The sequence below is a fragment of the Pogona vitticeps genome, chromosome 1, assembly GCF_051106095.1.
Source record: "Pogona vitticeps strain Pit_001003342236 chromosome 1, PviZW2.1, whole genome shotgun sequence".
Taxonomy (NCBI): Eukaryota; Metazoa; Chordata; class Lepidosauria; order Squamata; family Agamidae; genus Pogona; species Pogona vitticeps.
In genome coordinates this window covers 38,306,895-38,324,445 of record NC_135783.1, presented here as the reverse complement: position 1 = coordinate 38,324,445, position 17,551 = coordinate 38,306,895, and the positions used below count along the sequence as shown (strand labels likewise).

The 17,551-nt window shown below is 40.5% G+C and overlaps 1 protein-coding gene and 1 long non-coding RNA gene across 4 annotated transcripts in view; one reads left to right on the top strand and one right to left on the bottom strand.

Moving 5' to 3' along the window:
* Window positions 1–424: 424 nt before the first annotated feature.
* Window positions 425–1,153, top strand: LOC144585808 (uncharacterized). Its single transcript, XR_013540372.1, has 2 exons — window positions 425–485; window positions 885–1,153. It is a non-coding gene; the product is annotated as an uncharacterized LOC144585808 (long non-coding RNA).
* A 1,848-nt stretch (window positions 1,154–3,001) lies between these two features.
* The window catches only part of COQ8A (coenzyme Q8A), a 96,073-nt gene continuing 81,523 nt past the window's right edge, over window positions 3,002–17,551 (bottom strand). For all 3 annotated transcript variants that reach the window (XM_020809338.3, XM_078383009.1, XM_072991093.2), the window contains exons 9-15: window positions 16,461–16,542; window positions 14,423–14,516; window positions 14,016–14,157; window positions 11,757–11,864; window positions 7,386–7,451; window positions 6,260–6,346; window positions 3,002–4,364 (exon numbers count right to left, since the gene is read on the bottom strand). In XM_020809338.3, coding sequence (XP_020664997.3) covers window positions 4,077–4,364; window positions 6,260–6,346; window positions 7,386–7,451; window positions 11,757–11,864; window positions 14,016–14,157; window positions 14,423–14,516; window positions 16,461–16,542 — 867 coding nt within the window. In that variant the 3' untranslated portion in view covers window positions 3,002–4,076. The remainder of the gene's footprint in view (window positions 4,365–6,259; window positions 6,347–7,385; window positions 7,452–11,756; window positions 11,865–14,015; window positions 14,158–14,422; window positions 14,517–16,460; window positions 16,543–17,551) is intronic.

The following is a 17,551-nucleotide window of genomic DNA, read 5'->3' as shown; positions in this document are numbered from 1 at the left end:
TTATATCTGATACTCACAAGGTAGCAAAGTTCTCATTTGGCTTTCAGTGTGTTTGGCTCATTAAGCCCCTTGTCAGCTTTTTATGCTCTTAACTAGCGCTCGCACCATCTTCCGCACATTTCATCATCCCTTGTCAGCCCACTCAAAATGTACACATGCAGGAGAATGTAGATACAACTTTAAGTTATTCTTCTGATTATTCTTTCCTGTTCATGCTAAATATCAAAGTGTAAAAATAAGCTGCAGTAGATCAACATGTATAAAGTTGATATGCAAGCACACATATAAAATAACACAACTTACAGAAATGTATTAGAGTTGAAGGCAAAACTATTTGAGCTGAATTTTCCTATATGGTTTTTATCAATCCAGCCATATCTTATCCATGCTTTTAATCCTTTTACTTTAACCATTATTCCAAACTTCAGGTGTTGTTGTCTCATCAAGTCACATCCGATGTATGGCGACCCTAATAAGGTTTCAAGGTATGTGAGACATGTAAAGATTGTTTTTACCATTGTTGTCCCCAATTGAGTTTCCATGGCTAAGTAGGAATTTGAACCCAGGTCTTCCCAGTTTTACTCCATTGCTATATCCATAGCCACTACGTTATACAGGCCTTCCCTGCACACTTCAGTTACTTTCCCTTTAAAGTGACATTTTGTATCATGTTTACAGAGCACGACAGAGAACAGTCCTGAGAAAATTCAGTTTATTTCATAGAACACATCATATTACCTGGTTAACAGTGCAGATTTCTTACTATAGTTTTCTAACTGTATAATCTTCCTAAGCCCCTTCTATCTTGTGACAGAGCTACCCTAGTGAATGGTAAGTGGGCACTTTCATGAAGCAATTCTAAAGTGTGACTTCTTCTCTTGCAGTGAGCTGCAAGGAACTATGTGAGTCAACCACCTATTTAGTTGCCGGCTAAGGCCATACAACAACAACAAAATTCCTCTGTTCCAGCACTTTGCATTTAAATGAGAAAATCCACACACAGCGCAACTGGGACTACTGTCCACTTAAAAATAAACTGAACCACACAATATATGTCTATTATAAACTAAGCTTTACATTTAGGTCTGTAGGGCTACATAGTCCCACGCCTTTTCTATCCCTATCAGTGTCATAAAAATGATATTCTGTTTCATTTGAGTGTTTTTCTTAAACCTGCATGGATGAAATGTGCAAGTGTACATTGAGAAAGAAAAGATTTTCCACATCTAGATGAAGCACAAAATTGATGTGGAAAAATGGATTTCACATCAGCAACCATCTGCTTTAAAGGGCTAGATCCAGAACCTGCCTTCTGCCAGCCCCGTTCGACTTACAGAAAATGCCTCTGTCTGATGTTCAGGGGTTTGCCTTTCCTCCCACAGCACAAGATACCTGTCAGCAAGGGACACAAAGGATTTGTTCCTACAGGCTACAAATGGCAACCCGTGACTTTATGAAAGACAATCCTAAATGTTATTGTGCCAAGAACAAGAAAATCAGGGTAACAGGTACCTTTGTTTCCCTTTTTGTGGTCTTCCTGAGAGGAACCAGCTGAGAGAGACAGCATAGGGAATTAGCATTGTTGTCTGACATGTCATCCACTCTCCTTTAGCACACTAGCAAGACATTCTAGTCATTGGCCAATCCAATATTACCTGATATCCTTCTTGGATCTGGTATCACCACAACTACATGACTATCACTGGAGTACAAACAGTCATACTGCTACAATCAGTACATATTTTAGGGAGAGAGATGGCAACTCTAGGAGAGAAAGCCCCTGTCCAAAAGTGTAGGGGAGGGGGGAGAAATAGCACTTTATATTGATTCTACCACTACTATTCTGTAATTGTGACAAATCAGGCATATAATTTTCCTCCATAATTATAAACATGTTTGGAAAAATTACCTAGAATCCTGCTTAAAGGTAAGTGCACATAAACAGAATTATTTCAGTGACTACGTAACATTGTGGAATGTGGCTAAAATGTGGAGTATTCCAGGCTACAGACTAATTTGGTATGTTTAGCCACCTTTTGCTTGCCTCAACCTCAAAATCGAGTGACAACATGGTTATGAAACAGAAGCAACATTTTATTATTGAATTAGGAATTAGTGCATTCTCATTAATTGAAGTATAGCCCCATTTAGATGTTCAATGTCACATGCTTGAATAATGTGTAGGAGAAACAGCAGTACTTACTTACACTAATCCCACCTCTCTGTATTAGCAAGCTAAGATTTCTACAGATTGGGCACGTATGCAGTGGGGGATCTTCATGTGTTCATCTGAATATACTTGTTTTCCTTTATGTGCCATCAAATCACCTCTGACTTACAGTGACCGTATGAATAAGCAATCTCCAAAATATCCTGTCCTCAGCAACCCTGCTCATCTCTTGTAGAGAGAGAGAGCCATACGTGTGGCTTCCTTTAGGGAGTCAGTCCATCTCATATTGAGTCTTTCTCTTTTTTTGCTGCCTTCCACCTTTTTCAGCATTACTGTCTTTTCCAGAGCATCCTGCATTCTCATGATGTGCCCAAAGTATTACAGCCTCGGCTTCAACATACTTTTTCCTCCAGATACAGTTCAGGTTTGATTTGATCCAGGCCCCACTAGTTTGTCTTTCTGGCAGTCCAGGGTATCTGCAAAGCTCTCCACCAGCACATTTCAAAGGAATATAATTTTTTCCTGTCAGCTTTCTTTACTGTCCAGCTTTGAAATAATAGAATTCCCCAAACAACCAGCAGTACTGTGCTTTCAGGATTTTCAACTGCATGGAGGATTCTCTGTAAATTCCACTAAACACATGAATTCCCCTTTCAAGCCTTCCACCCAAAGTACAAAGGTCTAAGGCTGCATTCACCAGAACCCCTGGCAGCCAGGACTGGCGTGCACAGCCCTCCAGCTCTCAATACATTAAATGCTGTTTAAATTGAAGCAAAAAATTAAAGTACACTCACTCCCTTCCACCACAGCAGTGAACCACAGCCAAAGAACTTTCTGCACAAGCACTTCTTTATTGGAAATCAGTTAAAAGTTGTACAGCCTCAACTGTTGTACAAAAAAATCCAAAATATATTTCTTATCCTGCCTCCAATTGCTTGAAGTTGTGCGTTTAGCTACTTAAATGTTTATTATGCTTTTCAATGACACTTTGAAATAACTTCTTTGATATGGTTATAAGGAGTCCAAAGTATATGCCCCCAATCCCACACCCCACCTTCCATCAAAGGCTGCATTATCAAGATGCAAGCAAGAAGATCGGGAAAGTTTAACTTCATAGTTGGGTTTCTATAGATTCCGGTCAGAGCTGTGGTTTCTCTTTGTCCTCTTAATAGGAACCACGTTAACGACATTCTCTCTGCTTATACATTCAGCTCGAAGAACTGGAGATGAGCAACTCCGTGTCAAACTAGGGTGTTTACACAATTGTGCCACCTGCATCCAGTTCTTTAATGTCTTCACTTTCCTTGAACACCAGAGAGACTGAAAGCATATGTACACATCGGACACTGCTCTATCAGGAGGTCCTGAGTGCTGCAGACTCCCACCAACTACCATACAAAAATAGGGCTCCTTTGTAATGTACGTTGGCAATTTATACTTCATGACATGAAACCATTTGCATTCTACCCTGGAAGAAAAGGAAATTAAAGAACATCTTTAAAAAGGGAAAAGCCTCAGATATTTGGAGAATTGCAAATGGATTTCAGTGCCTACTTCTTTTGTTTTCTCTTTCTTTCACCCCTTGTTATTTTTTTAAAGGTACACAGTATTAAAATATAAAGAACAGCTGACAGTTAAGAAATACAGCTCCCAGTTTTTCTCCCACATTCCCTACACTAGATGACCACCATTTCCTGTCAAACAGATTACACAGATAATCTAGTAAGAGTGTAAAGTGCAGGAGATATGACCAACACTGTTCTTAAAACCAAGTATTCTGTTTCCAGGCGACACTGCTGAACTTCTCTGGTGATTCGCAAGGTGTGAGAAGAAACTGAATGGTGGTTTACTAGAACCTGGACTGATTGGCCATACACACAAGATGGTGTTCCACTGTTCTGTGCTACTATTCCTTCTTAGCCTTTCTGCTCCAGTAGTTACTGTAGGTTTCCTGAAACATGTTCTTGCATGGAATTTTGGCCTTCAGTTTGGAGCATATGAGAAAAGAACCTCCCATTTTCCGATGGAGAGAGTAGGTCTCCTCTGGTGGAGGAACTAGCCTGTGCTTCAGCATCACTGGGATCAAGCCATGTATCTTCTCTGTAGTTTGTTGGGAGCCAAAGTCAAAAGGTTCATCAGACGCAAATGCCTCTCCAAGGGTCAGGACAGCATCTAAGTGAGCATCTTCCATAGCCTGACAGAAAGGGGGGAAAAAGAGGCTGTTTTGAATCCTTCCAAGGGGGGGGGGGAGTGGGAAATGTCAATTATCATGAGTATGTGACCCTATATGTTATGAACCACACAAAGAATGGCCTTGTGAACAGCAGCAAGATATCTCAATTTCTTAAAACACAAGGTACTCCAGCCAGCAGGTAAAGATGGCAGGGAGAGGACATGGACAAGAAGGATTGTTTGTTGTCCGTGGTAATTTTTAAATGGTAATCCAGCTCCTCCACCCCTCATGTGCTACCATGATAACGCCTCTGCAACCCAAGAATATTCAAACCTTAAAAACCTAAGGCTCACAAGGCTACATACTTTCTGTATCAAACAACAAAGTTCCAGATCACCAATATGTACCAAAGGCTGACCCAGATCCCAAGGAGCACATTTTAATTGTCTCTGCCTGCCATGGATCCATTACCCATACCTGTATGCTACTACAATATTCTATCCTCCTCTATGTCTTCAATATCCCCAAGTACCATACTCAGTAATGCAAGAAGTCAAAGCCTTTAAGAATAAACCTGCTGAACAACTGTCTCCTTCAAATTTCACATCATGATACACACACACATACATGTGTTCTGCAACATAACATATGAGTCATCTGTTGAGCTATTGTGGGACTGAAAATTCCCCTGAGACTATAATAGAATGAGGGGACAAGGAAATGTAAATGAATCATATTCATCAGCCCTCCTTTAAAAAAATCCTGATCCCCCAAGAGGCAGCATGTGGAAGGTAGCAATCCATGTGTGCCAGTGCAATTCTGCTTTCTTTTGCCGCATCACAGATTGAGACAAAAATGTGTGCTCTTGAACTCACAATGAAGAGTGCTACACTGGTAAGTATATACTGTATTTTTCCATTTATAAAACGACCCAATGTATAAGACAACCCCCCCTTTCTAGCCCCAAATTAGAAAAAGCAGGGATCAAAGGGCTCCCTTTTTGATCTGCCTTGGCAAAAGGCAAGGAAAATGGCAGCATTCCGTGTATAAAATGACCCTCAATTTTTTCTCAAATTATTTAATAAAGAAGTGTCATTTTATACACAGAAAAATTTGGTACTCTGCATGATGAAGTGAACTAAACTAGATTTGAAAATTATTGGGAGAGGGAAGAGGGATACCACTCTGTCAGACCCGGACTTCTCCCATGTGTTTGGGCATATGTGGATTGTTGTCATGATTAGATTCCTAACAGTGAAGGGCTACTGCCCACTCGAATGCATGCAAAGAGAGAAGTGAAGCAGGAGCACATGGTGGGAAATAGCAATACACAGATCATTTGCATAAACCAAGGTAAGCTATGAAACTGGGGTTGTCATTATGTGTCAATGAATGGCTCTACATACATTTCCTTTTTCAAACTGGGCATTTTCTTTAGCTGTAATTCTGTAAAATTGATTGAAGTTACATCAGCAGCTTAGCAAAGAGTGAACTATTATGTACAGTGGTGTCTTGCTTGACGACGTTAATCCGTTCCAGCGAAATCACTGTAGAACGAAATCGTCGTCAAACGAAAGTAAAAAGCCCATTGAAACGCATTGAAAACTGCTCAATGCGTTCCAATGGGCGAAATACCTCAGCGTCCAGTGAAGATCCTCCATAGGGCGGCCATTTTCTGGTGCCTGTAATGCGAGGAATCCTAAGCACAGCGGGGAGCCATTTTGAACAGCGGGCTGCCATTTTTTCTGATCGCCGTAAAGTGAAAAACCGGTTCCCGAAGCAGGGAACCAATCATCGGGAAGCAAAAAAAGCCCTTTGAAACATAGTTTAGCGATCGCAATAGCAATCGCAAAAACACTGTCGTGAAGCGATTTCTTCATTAAACGGGGTAATATTTAAGCGGGGCTCCACTGTACCTTGACCTCATAACCAGTCAGAAACTTCATTTCTATTGACTTCTTCAGCACTTCCTCTCGATCCATTTCAGCAGCTGCTTTGATTAACTAAATGGGAAGGAAAAACAGAACTATTCAAATGTCTGACTATACAGAATGGAAGACGCTCCAGTTAAGCATACTCACCAATAAGAAAAATGCCTTTACAACACATTCCAGAAACATGCTCAGTATTTATAAAAACGTGTGTTTTTACCACATGGCATCTGGCAAGCGTTTCAAAAATGGTAGCAGTTGTAAAGGCCAAAAAATGTTATACCTAAATTTAAGGAATGGAAACAGTGATTTCAGTTGTAATAAAAACATAAAGCAAATCCAATCCAGTAGAAGTCTGGGTTATGTGGTTTAAGGTGTTAAAACTATGCACTGTATTGTGGTCAAAAAGTACAGTAGACTTCCCCAATTCATTGCTGTCTAGATGTTTTGGACTACAATTCCCATGAGCTTCACTTAACAAAGCTAATGTAAAAAGACAGGGATTGTGGTCTAAAACATTAGAAAGACACCAGTTGGAAAAGCTGAAATAAAGAATTTCCACTTGAGAATTCAGACACTTGTTCTGGGAGCAAAATTTCTAAGAAAGCCTGAAGAATAATTTTCTCATAACCAAATGAAGTCCTGAATTTTAAGCTACCAGCAGCACCACCTGAGGAAGGACATCTGGACCCTGGGCAACGAATGTCCTGCAGTGGTGCATCTGTCATTAAGCCAGTCAGTGGCAAAGACTATTTTTCCCCTTTTGTGATCAGCCTTTCAGAGTAATGTCTGTTCACCTGAACAATGATATGTACCCAGGCTATTTCTCTATATGTATTACTAGACTTCAAAACTGCTTTTTTTGATAGATACACTATCAGCATTTTTCATAAGTGTGTTTGCTTTGGAAAAATTTACACTAGGAAGAAATGCATTTGTTGAAAAGCATTTTTCTTCTATTTTAAGATGTAACAAACAAGGGCTAAAACATGCAGCAATGAGGCCCAGATGAACCTCCTTAGGAATTCCAGGCATTTCATCCAGCAACACTCAAGTCATACACACACCTGAAACCCACCAAAGATAAGCCACAAAAAAGCAGAGTCCTCACCTCTATGTAGGTATCTGTAAATTTTTCGTCATAACCCCGGGTTGCTCCAAAATCAAGAAGTGCCACCTGGATAAGGAAACATATAATATTTGGAAGCTTCAGTAATGTTTATTATACAAGCTGCATCCTAATGTGGTAAGACTACAAATGGTACTTTTGATACTGTTTTAACAGTGACACCGATCTGCTTTCATTTGAGACTTTTACCTGCATCTCACTGCAAATGGCTACAAATCTAGAATAGTACAGTACATACACAGTAACAGCTTGCCATACAAACTCTGTTTATATAAAAGCTCTACATCAGGCAAGAGGCTGCTGCTGAAGACATTTTTCTCCAGGACATACTGTTACAAATGACAAAAACTCATGCCAGCTCACACAGGCCAACATGACACCAAAGGAGAGGGCACAGTACAAACTTAGCGAAGTAGCCAGTGAAAGATGCTTACATTATAAAGCATTTCTTCCCAGAGTGACAGTACTCTACCACAGCAGAGAGAACCTCCCTAAGTTCATATATATTCATTACTTGCTTCTACATGATACAACCTCATCCTTGTGAATGGAAACAGAGCCTTTTCTTTGGTAATAACTGAGACGTGCATGTACCTAAGGAGTGTGCACGGGGCTTTTGCAATGAGCAACCCGAGACGGCCGTCCCTCAAGTGTCCCACACAGATTTTTCACAGCTTCTTTCAACTTGCCCTTCAGCTGACCTGTGTTTGAGATGCAGACACCCTGACAGAGATGAGCAACGTCAGTGGAAGCCAATATTTCTATTTTTATTTGCGTCTGAGGATTTCAAACAACTGCTCCAGGGACTCCAATTAGAAACTTATCAGAGGGGCACTGGAAATTCAGAAGTTGCGAATACACTAAAACACACAACTGGGGTTTATTCTGAAACATACACTCCACTTGCAGAAGGCAAAAGATGCACCCACCCAGCCTTGTCAGGGTCCCCTGCAAGCTAAGTGCAGACCCTAGATTACATTCCTAGAGGTAGAAAGTATGAAAGCCGCTATTCCAGTCTGGGTTTTCAAGTATCTCCCAAGAGCAGAGGTGGGCAAAATATGGCTCCAGGTTGCTTCTAATGTAGTCCCCCTGGGCATGAATGTCATGTGTTTCTTCTAAAGAATAAGAATACAGAGAGAATAAATCAAAAGAAAACAAAAATACTTGTTAAAAACATGAAAGAGCAAGAACGATAGGAGCTAGTTGAGAAGACAAACTTCCAAGAGGAAAAGAGAATTAGATATCTAGGGATCCAAATTACAAGGAAGACGAGTACACTATTCAAAGATAACTATATGAAACTGATGAAGGAGATACAGAACAATTTGGAGAGATGGGATAAACTACAATTATCATTGTTGGGAAGAATTGCGACGATCAAAATAAATGTCCTGCCAAAAATCTTATTTTTATTTCAGGCAATCTCTAAAATACTAACACAGTCCTTTTTCAAGAACTTAATAAGAACCATGAGATTTGTATGGCAAGGGAAAAAAATCAAGAATTAAATTAAAAGCAATGCAGGATGCAAAACAGAGGGCGGGTCTTGGACTTCCAGATTGGGTATTGTATTATCAATCTTGAGTGCTAGTTTGGATAAGGGAGTGGATTATTTTGGAAAATGACAGGCTACTTAACTTGGAAGGACACGATTTGCAATTTGGCTGGCATGACTTTTTATGGTATAAAAAGGATAAAGACCAAAAACACTTTACTTCACATATGATAAGAAATGCTTTACTGGGAACATGGAAAAAGATTATACAACAAACTTACCAAAAATACCAGTATGGGTATCACTTATAGAGGCTTATACTCACCCTAATCTTATGACGAAAGAAATAACTTTTAAGATATCAAGATTTACTTTAAAAAAGACTATGCACTAAGGTCTAAAGAAGAGTTAGAGACACAGAACATTCACATAGACTGGTGGTCCAAAGCATAGTTGGAATCACTACATTGGTCCATGCGCTCGTAATCTCGAGATTAGACCACTGTAACGCGCTCTACGTGGGGCTACCTTTCAGGGTAACGCAGAAACTCCAAGTAGTGCAGAATGCGGCGGCCAGACTCCTTAGCGGAGCGAGAAAATACCATCACATTTCTCCTATCCTGGCCGCGTTGCATTGGCTGCCCATTCGGTTCCGCATTGACTTCAAAGTTTTGATGCTTACGTTTAAAGCCCTAAATGGTTTAGGACCTCGATACTTGGCGGAACGCTTACTCCCACCCAGTTCTACCCGTGTCACACGCGCGAGCCAGGAGGTGAGGCTGAGGAGCCTGACGCCGAGGGAGACCCGGAAGGAAAATACAAGAAACCGGGCCTTCTCGGCAGTGGCTCCTAGCCTCTGGAACAACTTACCTCCAGAGATTTGCGCGGCTCCCTCGCTGGAGAGTTTTAAACAACTGAAAACATGGATGTTTAGGGAGGCCTTTCCCCCTCCCAGTTAATTCTTAATTTTTCTTCTCTTCTTATCTGCTATAATTTATCTTGTTGTTTTGCCATCTTGGAGAAAATTTTTTCTTTCTTTTTTTTCTAATTATCTTAATTATTTTATATATATGCTTGTTTTATGTTATGTTGTAAGCCGCCTAAAGTGTTCACAACGAACAGATAGGCGGGGTATAAATGGAATGAATGAATGAATGAATGAATGAATGAATGAATGAATGAATGAATGAATGAATGAATAAATAAATAAATAAATAAATAAATAAATAAATAAATAAATAAATAAATAAATAAATAAATAAATAAATCTAGATTCAGAAAACATAAAATAGAGGGTATATATCTAGAACAAATGACATTTGATAAACACTTACTAGGTTCAAAAGATAAAATAATTAAGAAAATGTATAACTAGCCATTAGAAACTAAAATGCAAGATGAAATGGTTAAAGAGTGTATGATTAAGTGGGGACAAAACATAGATCATAATATTGATATTGATCAATGGTTATAAATATGGCAAAAGAATATAAAGCTTACAAAATCGGTTAATTTTAAAGAGAATATATACAAGATGTTTTATAGACTCCAGAAAACAAGATGTTTTATAGACTCCAGAAAAACTGTCGCAAATGTATTCAGATGTATCAAATTCCTGTTGGAAGTGTGAAGCACATGTGGGAAGTTATTATCATATGTGGTGGACCTGCGGAGCAGCGAAACAATACTGGAAAGAAGTGCATTTGGTATTTCAACAAATATTGCTTTGTAAGGTCCCATTAACACCAGAATTGTTTTTACTGTCTATGATACCATACAATATAGATAAAGCAAAGAAGGGTATAGCTACATATATAGTTACTGCAGATAGAATTTTATATGCTAAAAACTGGAAAAGTCCGATGGTACCGAAACAAGAAGATCTTATAGAAAAGGTAAGAGAAACGGCAGAAAACGACATCTTATCAGAAGTAATGAAGGACTGTCCTTTGCAAAAGGCAACTGAAAGATGGGACGTATTTTACAAATGGTTAGGATCACCAGATAATGTTTGAATAACATAGAACAAAATGTGGATTAAGGCTAGAAGGCAGAAAAGAGTAGAAAAGCGGAAATGGAACTTTGGACGATAATGTTAATAGAATGGATGTTAATATATTTTTGTATCTCCTCTTCCCCACAATCCCAATCCCTTTTCCCTCTTACCTTTTGTATCCCATACCAATCCCAAGTTATTAAAAAGAAAAAAAAACTAAAAAAGAATAAGAATACAGTAAATGCCCTAGGAGGCAATAGAATTGTTGTCACCGTCACCCGGTATTTTTTGAAGTCCTAAGGAAGTGGATGTTTTTTCTAAAGCAGAAATAATTTCCTCTCACTTCCTGTTTTCAAAATTGGCTCTTAGCAAATGCACAGAAGCATGGGCTAGTAACGCCATGAAATACCCCCTACAGCCTTTAGAGGGATCAAAATTCTTTCTGTAAATAAATAAATAAATCCTGGGGGACAGGAATGGCCGTGCAAAGCCCACAGGGATAGGAGTGCAGCCCCTGAACGTTTGGAAGCTGCCCACCATGTGGAAAGGTTTGTCTAGTCCTGCTTTTAAGGATTTATTTTAGGGAAATAAAAGTGGAGCTCTAGCTAATGCCTAGAAAACCCCTACCCCTCTCCATTAACCATCTTCCCTATTGCTACACTAGGATATGCCCTCATTTCCATATATAATCTTCAGACACCAGGTACCAAGTACAGTAAGACTCACTGTTGTCAAGCTGCTGTAACCACTTCACCCTTTTGTTTCAAAGAGTTGCATGAACAATCATGTGCTGTGCTAGTTAAGGAGGAAAGGAGTGTTACAAGCCCATCTAGTACCTCATTTGAGTCCTCAAGGGTCTTACCTTATGCAATTCTGGGTCATAGAAGAAATTGGACCAGTTTGGATCAGTCTGCATGTATCTGAACTCAAACAGCTCCCGGAGACACAAAACCAGTATGTTGTGGCAGATCTGCAAAAATTTCAACAATGGACAAATAAAAGGAGATGAAATCAAGAGTGAAACACAGATGCCGTCTATCTCAAAGTCAAGTAACTTTCAATATGCAGAACACACTGAGAGATCTGTTATGACCATTCCATAGTGTGTTTTAGTTGGAATACATTTGTAAAGTCTCCTGAAATTAGATGTGGGGAGAAATGACTGACTCCCTGCCTTCCACATCATACAACTCTGACCTTGAGAATAGGCAGTGTGGCTGCTTTGTGTACCCACTGAAATATATAGTCACCCATTGCAATGAATCACTTCATGGCCTACCTCCTTCAGGCAAATCCTGTACCACCCGCAAAATAACTGGAGGTATTGAGCCAATGCTAACTTCGTAGGGAACTCATTAACATGAAAGACTAAAAGAGGAAACAAACACCACTTTCCCCAATTTTTGAAAATCTATTTTGTGAATGTGAACATCACAATAGGTGTTGGAAAATATGCAGAGATACACTTGTCAAGAGCCTGTTTCAGGTGCTGTTGGCTATGGAATATAAAATCTATGGCAAACTCAGAACTGTTACTGTGTAGTGTGCAGACGCAACTTCCTGATACAGCAATATGATTACATTTCTACAGCCTAGCTTGGGAATTCTAGGAGTTGTGATAGAAATAAGTGTTTTCCTCACTGTGGATTTACTTCAGCAGGAGCAATCCTCCATCAATAAATGCTTGTAAGCCAAGTCTTAGTGTTGCTATCTGTATACCTTTCACATTTGGTCAAGACAACCAGCCATCATGGAGACAGGATGGTATGAGGTCTCCTGCCTTCGGCAGAGGGTTGGACTAGAAGACCTCCAAGGTCCCTTCCAACCCTATGACAATTCTATGATGATTCATGAGACAGCAAGAATCCAGTCAAGCCCTTAGCATCTCTGGATCAGCAACATCCACAGAGATGTGTAAGGGGAAAGAACACAGGACACCCAGGAGTAACAGTGACAAATCCTAACTCTACTATAACTAACCAACAGTCCTTTTGTCTGGAAAGCACACTTTATATGTTGCTAAGTTATGTGCTGACAGCTCTTAAACGTGTTTATGGCTTCCAATGAAGTATGCAAAATACCAGGGCACCTCTTTCTGCCAATCTGCCAGTGTCTAGAATGGCTGTCCTCCCATTAACTCTCTAGTCTGTACTATATTCAGCGCCAAGGATCTTCTACCCACCCCACACATCTCTTCTGTCTCTTGTTTACGGAGAGTACTTTTCCAACAGCCTTTGGCTGCCAAGGATGGTCCAGCTGGAACAATCTATATTTGGCTGCTTGTGTCATAAGAAAATGATGCATTTCTGATCACTTGCATAAGAATAAGATGATCACTTTTGGAAAGCTAGTCATCCCACCAAGGTCACATTTGTCCTCTGAAAAACCGGTTGCCAGAAAAGAGACACAGCTAATGGAATTGGTTTGCAAGGTAGCAGAGAATGTAGCTTATGGATATGATGTAGTCCATCCAGTATTTCTCAGTTTCCAAAGTTTGAGCAGTTTATGCCAAACTGATAACTGGACAGGAGAATGCAATGTGCAACCGTCCAAGGAGGAACTGCAGAACAAGGGTGCAAGAAGCACCTTTGAGGCAGCAGAGAGCATGGCCAGAAGGGGCTAAGAGGAGAAAGACATTACTGGGACTTTTCCTGAAAGGATCCAAAAGTTGGGATGAGCAACCTTTATAACCCTGAGGACCAGGTGTGAAGCTGGCTGCATAGCCAGGTCTCTCATACATACACAGTCCTGTCTTTCCTGCCAAACCCTTTTGATTGTGATCCATGGAAAGAGGGAAAGGAGAGCAATTTTTCTGCGGAAAGAAGGTGAGCAGGAATGACTGTTCTCACACAGCCTCTTTCATGACACACTCTCCTCATGGGAAAAAGACAGATTTACCAGCAGAATTGGCTATACTGGGTTGCAAATACTTCCCTAAAATCCTACTATACCCTTACAGCATTATCAGCAAGAAAACAAAAGGTTTCCAACGTAACATTAATATGGCCTATACTTTCCAAAACACCCTCTTATAAAAATGGTCTGAGAAAGTTGCCAGTGTTCTCTCTGTTTACAGGCTTCCTTTTGCCGCCTCCAAGATGAAACAGTCTAACAGCAGTACCTCATTCCGGATCTCCTGGCTCAGTCCTTCAGCTTGATCCAGTGGAAACCCTGACACCAGCTCAGTGGTCAAGACATGTGAGCTGCACAGTTCCTCTACCACAGCAGGGACATAAAAGAATGGATGGTCCTTGAGCAGCTCTCTGGGGGATAGCAAATGAAAGGGTAAGAAAAGCCTCCTCAGGTTTAGGAACTGCAATATCTGACAAATGTGGAACTGCTTTGCCAAAAGGCAGTTATCATGTTCTTCCGAATCTCCTCTTTCAAGACTTCCCATCATAACAAGATGGCCAAGCCTTAGTGTTTGAAACCAGCAATTAATACTATCTTACAAACACTCATTAGCATTACACAGTAAAATGGGAGAGTGGGGATAAAGAGAGGCGGAAAGTTCCTCGTGAAACATACCTGAATTTCATTACACAGGTTGCTTCTCTCTGGTAATCACACTCCAGGGCCAGTTCTCTGCTCAGAACTTCAATCAAATGTTCAGGGAATAGACCTAGATGGAATGTCGAAGAAACTGCTTAACACTGGATAGTGAGCTAACATAATTAAATGCCTACACAACTTAATCTCACAGAAACCTAGGAATCTGACTTGCACTGGGTCAGATCACTGATCCATCTGGCTCCATAGTGTTGATACTGATTGCCAATGGCTCTCCTAAATGACAGACAGGCATCTTCTCTAGCCCTATCTGGAGATATTGGAGATGGAACCTCAGACCTTCTATACACAAAGCATGTGTTTACCCCAGAGCTATAGCCACTCTCTAGCTCACATTTAAAGGAATCTGTCAAAACCTCTATGAAAGCCCAGGTGTTTTCCAAAGATCATGCATGCCATGCTTTAGCATCAGGGTTCCCAAATTAAATTCAATAGTAGACAGCCATCCAGGCCTATAATTAGTGTGCTGTCTGTGGAAACCACCTTTGCTTTTAATATGCAGAAAGGGGAAGGAAAGAACACCAATGATCTTCTCCATAAATGGTAAAGGAATAACAAAGCACTGGGGGCCCTTTCCCTCTCTCTTTCTTTCACTCATCATCTGTTGACTGATGATGAAAAACAACAGGGATTAAAATGAGTATCATGGAACTTTGCCCAGCATTCAACACAGCCAAGCACAAAAACATCTCAAGAGAAGCGGTTTCTTCTGGAGCTTCCACTCACATCTGGCAGCAAATCCACAGATTTTTGACAGATGAAAGACAGAAAAATGTGTTGTTGTAGTAGCAAAGATTCATCCTCCACCAACTTTGGCACCAACTTCGTAGGTATGAATACTGGGTTCTTCCAGGTATGTGTTCATTTTTTTAAATAAGCAAAGCAGTATGAATCAGGCTCAGCATATGTAGCTAATACTGATCACGTGCACTCCCAACTCTAATGTAAACTGCCTATTGTAAAAATCTTTCTTACAATTTCTATGATTCCTCAATTAAATATCCTGCCCAAACTGTGCTTTTTGGTAAGAGAAACACAGCTGAAGTTTCTGAAAACAGTTTAAACCTCTAAACTCCAAAGTCTAATACATTTTCATTCCAAACCTCTTGTCAAGGCCAAGGTACTGTGCAGTTGAGGACAAAATTCAAAGAGCAACTCTATATATGTTCACCATGTTACATCCAAGCATAAATAAAAGTATGTATATTTGAAAGACTCATCACAGTTCAAATGCCCGGTAATACAAAATCACTCCCTCTTTTGAATGAACACTGCTGATGACAAAAAAGGGGAGTGACAATTTACTGATGCAGAGTCAGAGTATGCCAGGATATTGTAATTTTTATAGGCCTGAACCTGGATAAATGTGTTATTAATGAGCTGCCATTGTGAGCAGATGTGTGTATGCTGAGTCACTGTGACTGCTGAGGAGATGATGCAATCTCTGAAGATAAGATGACACCCAGGTGCAGAAGATGATGTAATGTGTCTTCTGATTGGACTGAAGAAGCCTTGTATATGTATATAAGTGATCAGTGTGTTCATAGATTTCTCTTCTCTCTCTATCACTTGCTGCTATGCTCTATGCCGGTTTGTTTAATGATTTCCTGCCATGCTGAAGTGATGGCAGCCTGTATATACTTGTAAATATTGTAAATACATCCGACTTGCTAAAGAAGAAGGTGTAAGTGTCTTCAATTAACTCTGCGTATTTTCCTGTCGCCAAATCCTGACAGAGTACTCTATCTGTCATATGTTTCTTTTCTAGAACATAAAAATGTGACCACTATAGAAATAACTCTAGTTGGATCTCTCCTATTCAAGGTATTAAGGAATCTGCACAAATTAAGTTGTGGCTACTGAGAATGAAGCAGGCAGACAACCCATAAGATTTTAGCGACTGCTTAAGGCTCTGCTTCCATCTCTCTCCATTCAGAAATGTGGTTCCTTTCCACACAAATCCCTCTCCTTCCCAAAAATGCCAGTGGCTTTTTACCTTCTGGGAGAACATTGCTCATACTGAGGACAGTCATCAGGTTGCTGACATCACTATTGATGCTCTGGGCCACTCCAGGATACTGTAAGAGAGAAGAGTGAAATAGTAAGAAGACAACCTGATCTGGATTTCCTACTAAAGACTAAACCAGTCTTTTCTAAACCAGGTACCAGATGGGTCAGACTACAACTCCCATCAACCCCACCCCACCACAGCCAGTGGTCAAAGACACAGAAATTGCACACCAAAGCATCTGCAAAGTGCCATACTATGAAAGACTGCTCTAAACAGGCCCAGTAAATAAAACTACTACCTTAAATCCCTCTATATCTCTCTGCAGAAAGCATCAGTCTAAAACCAACAAGAAAGCTAATTAAAACTGCTGAAGCATATTATGGAAAAGAGGCCAAAGGTTTCAGAAACGGTCCCATCCCAAATCTGACCAATGGTCCATCTAGATCAGTGTTTCCCAACCTTTTTTAGCTGTGTCCCTCCTCTGCCTCACCATCAGTTATCTTTTGCTGGTAGATTTGGCACATCTGCCAATAAAAATAATTTGGGACCATCCCTGCAGATCGGACTTTTCCAGCAGCAAGTAGTACCTACCACCACCCACCCTCTCAGAGCAAACTATCCAATATTTCACAAATAACTGCTGCTGCCACCACCACATTCTCTCTAATGACAACCCAAAGAATCAGACACTACTGGCCTAGGCAGTATTTAAGAGGGTTAGGCAATTAACACAGCGATGAAAACAGCAGCAGCATTGGAGAAATTGCTTTCTTTTCCTTTTCTTCCCCTCTGGGCCAGCACAGAATGAAAAGGGGAAAAAGGAAACCAGAAAGGAAGAGTTGAGTGAGAAAGCAGAGGAAGTGGTGGTGTGAATGTGCCCTTTGGAGGCACACTGGCCACTCTTCCTTAAGCTGGCTCATAAGGCTCGATCCCCATTCTCTCCTGTCCAGGGAAGCAAATTTAGCTTTATCTGTCCCTCACAACCCACCATGCTGGATTGTATAGCAGGAACCATGGTGATTATCCCCCAAGGGAACCAGAACTTTGTGGTTCCCTTGGGGGGTCATGACGCACAG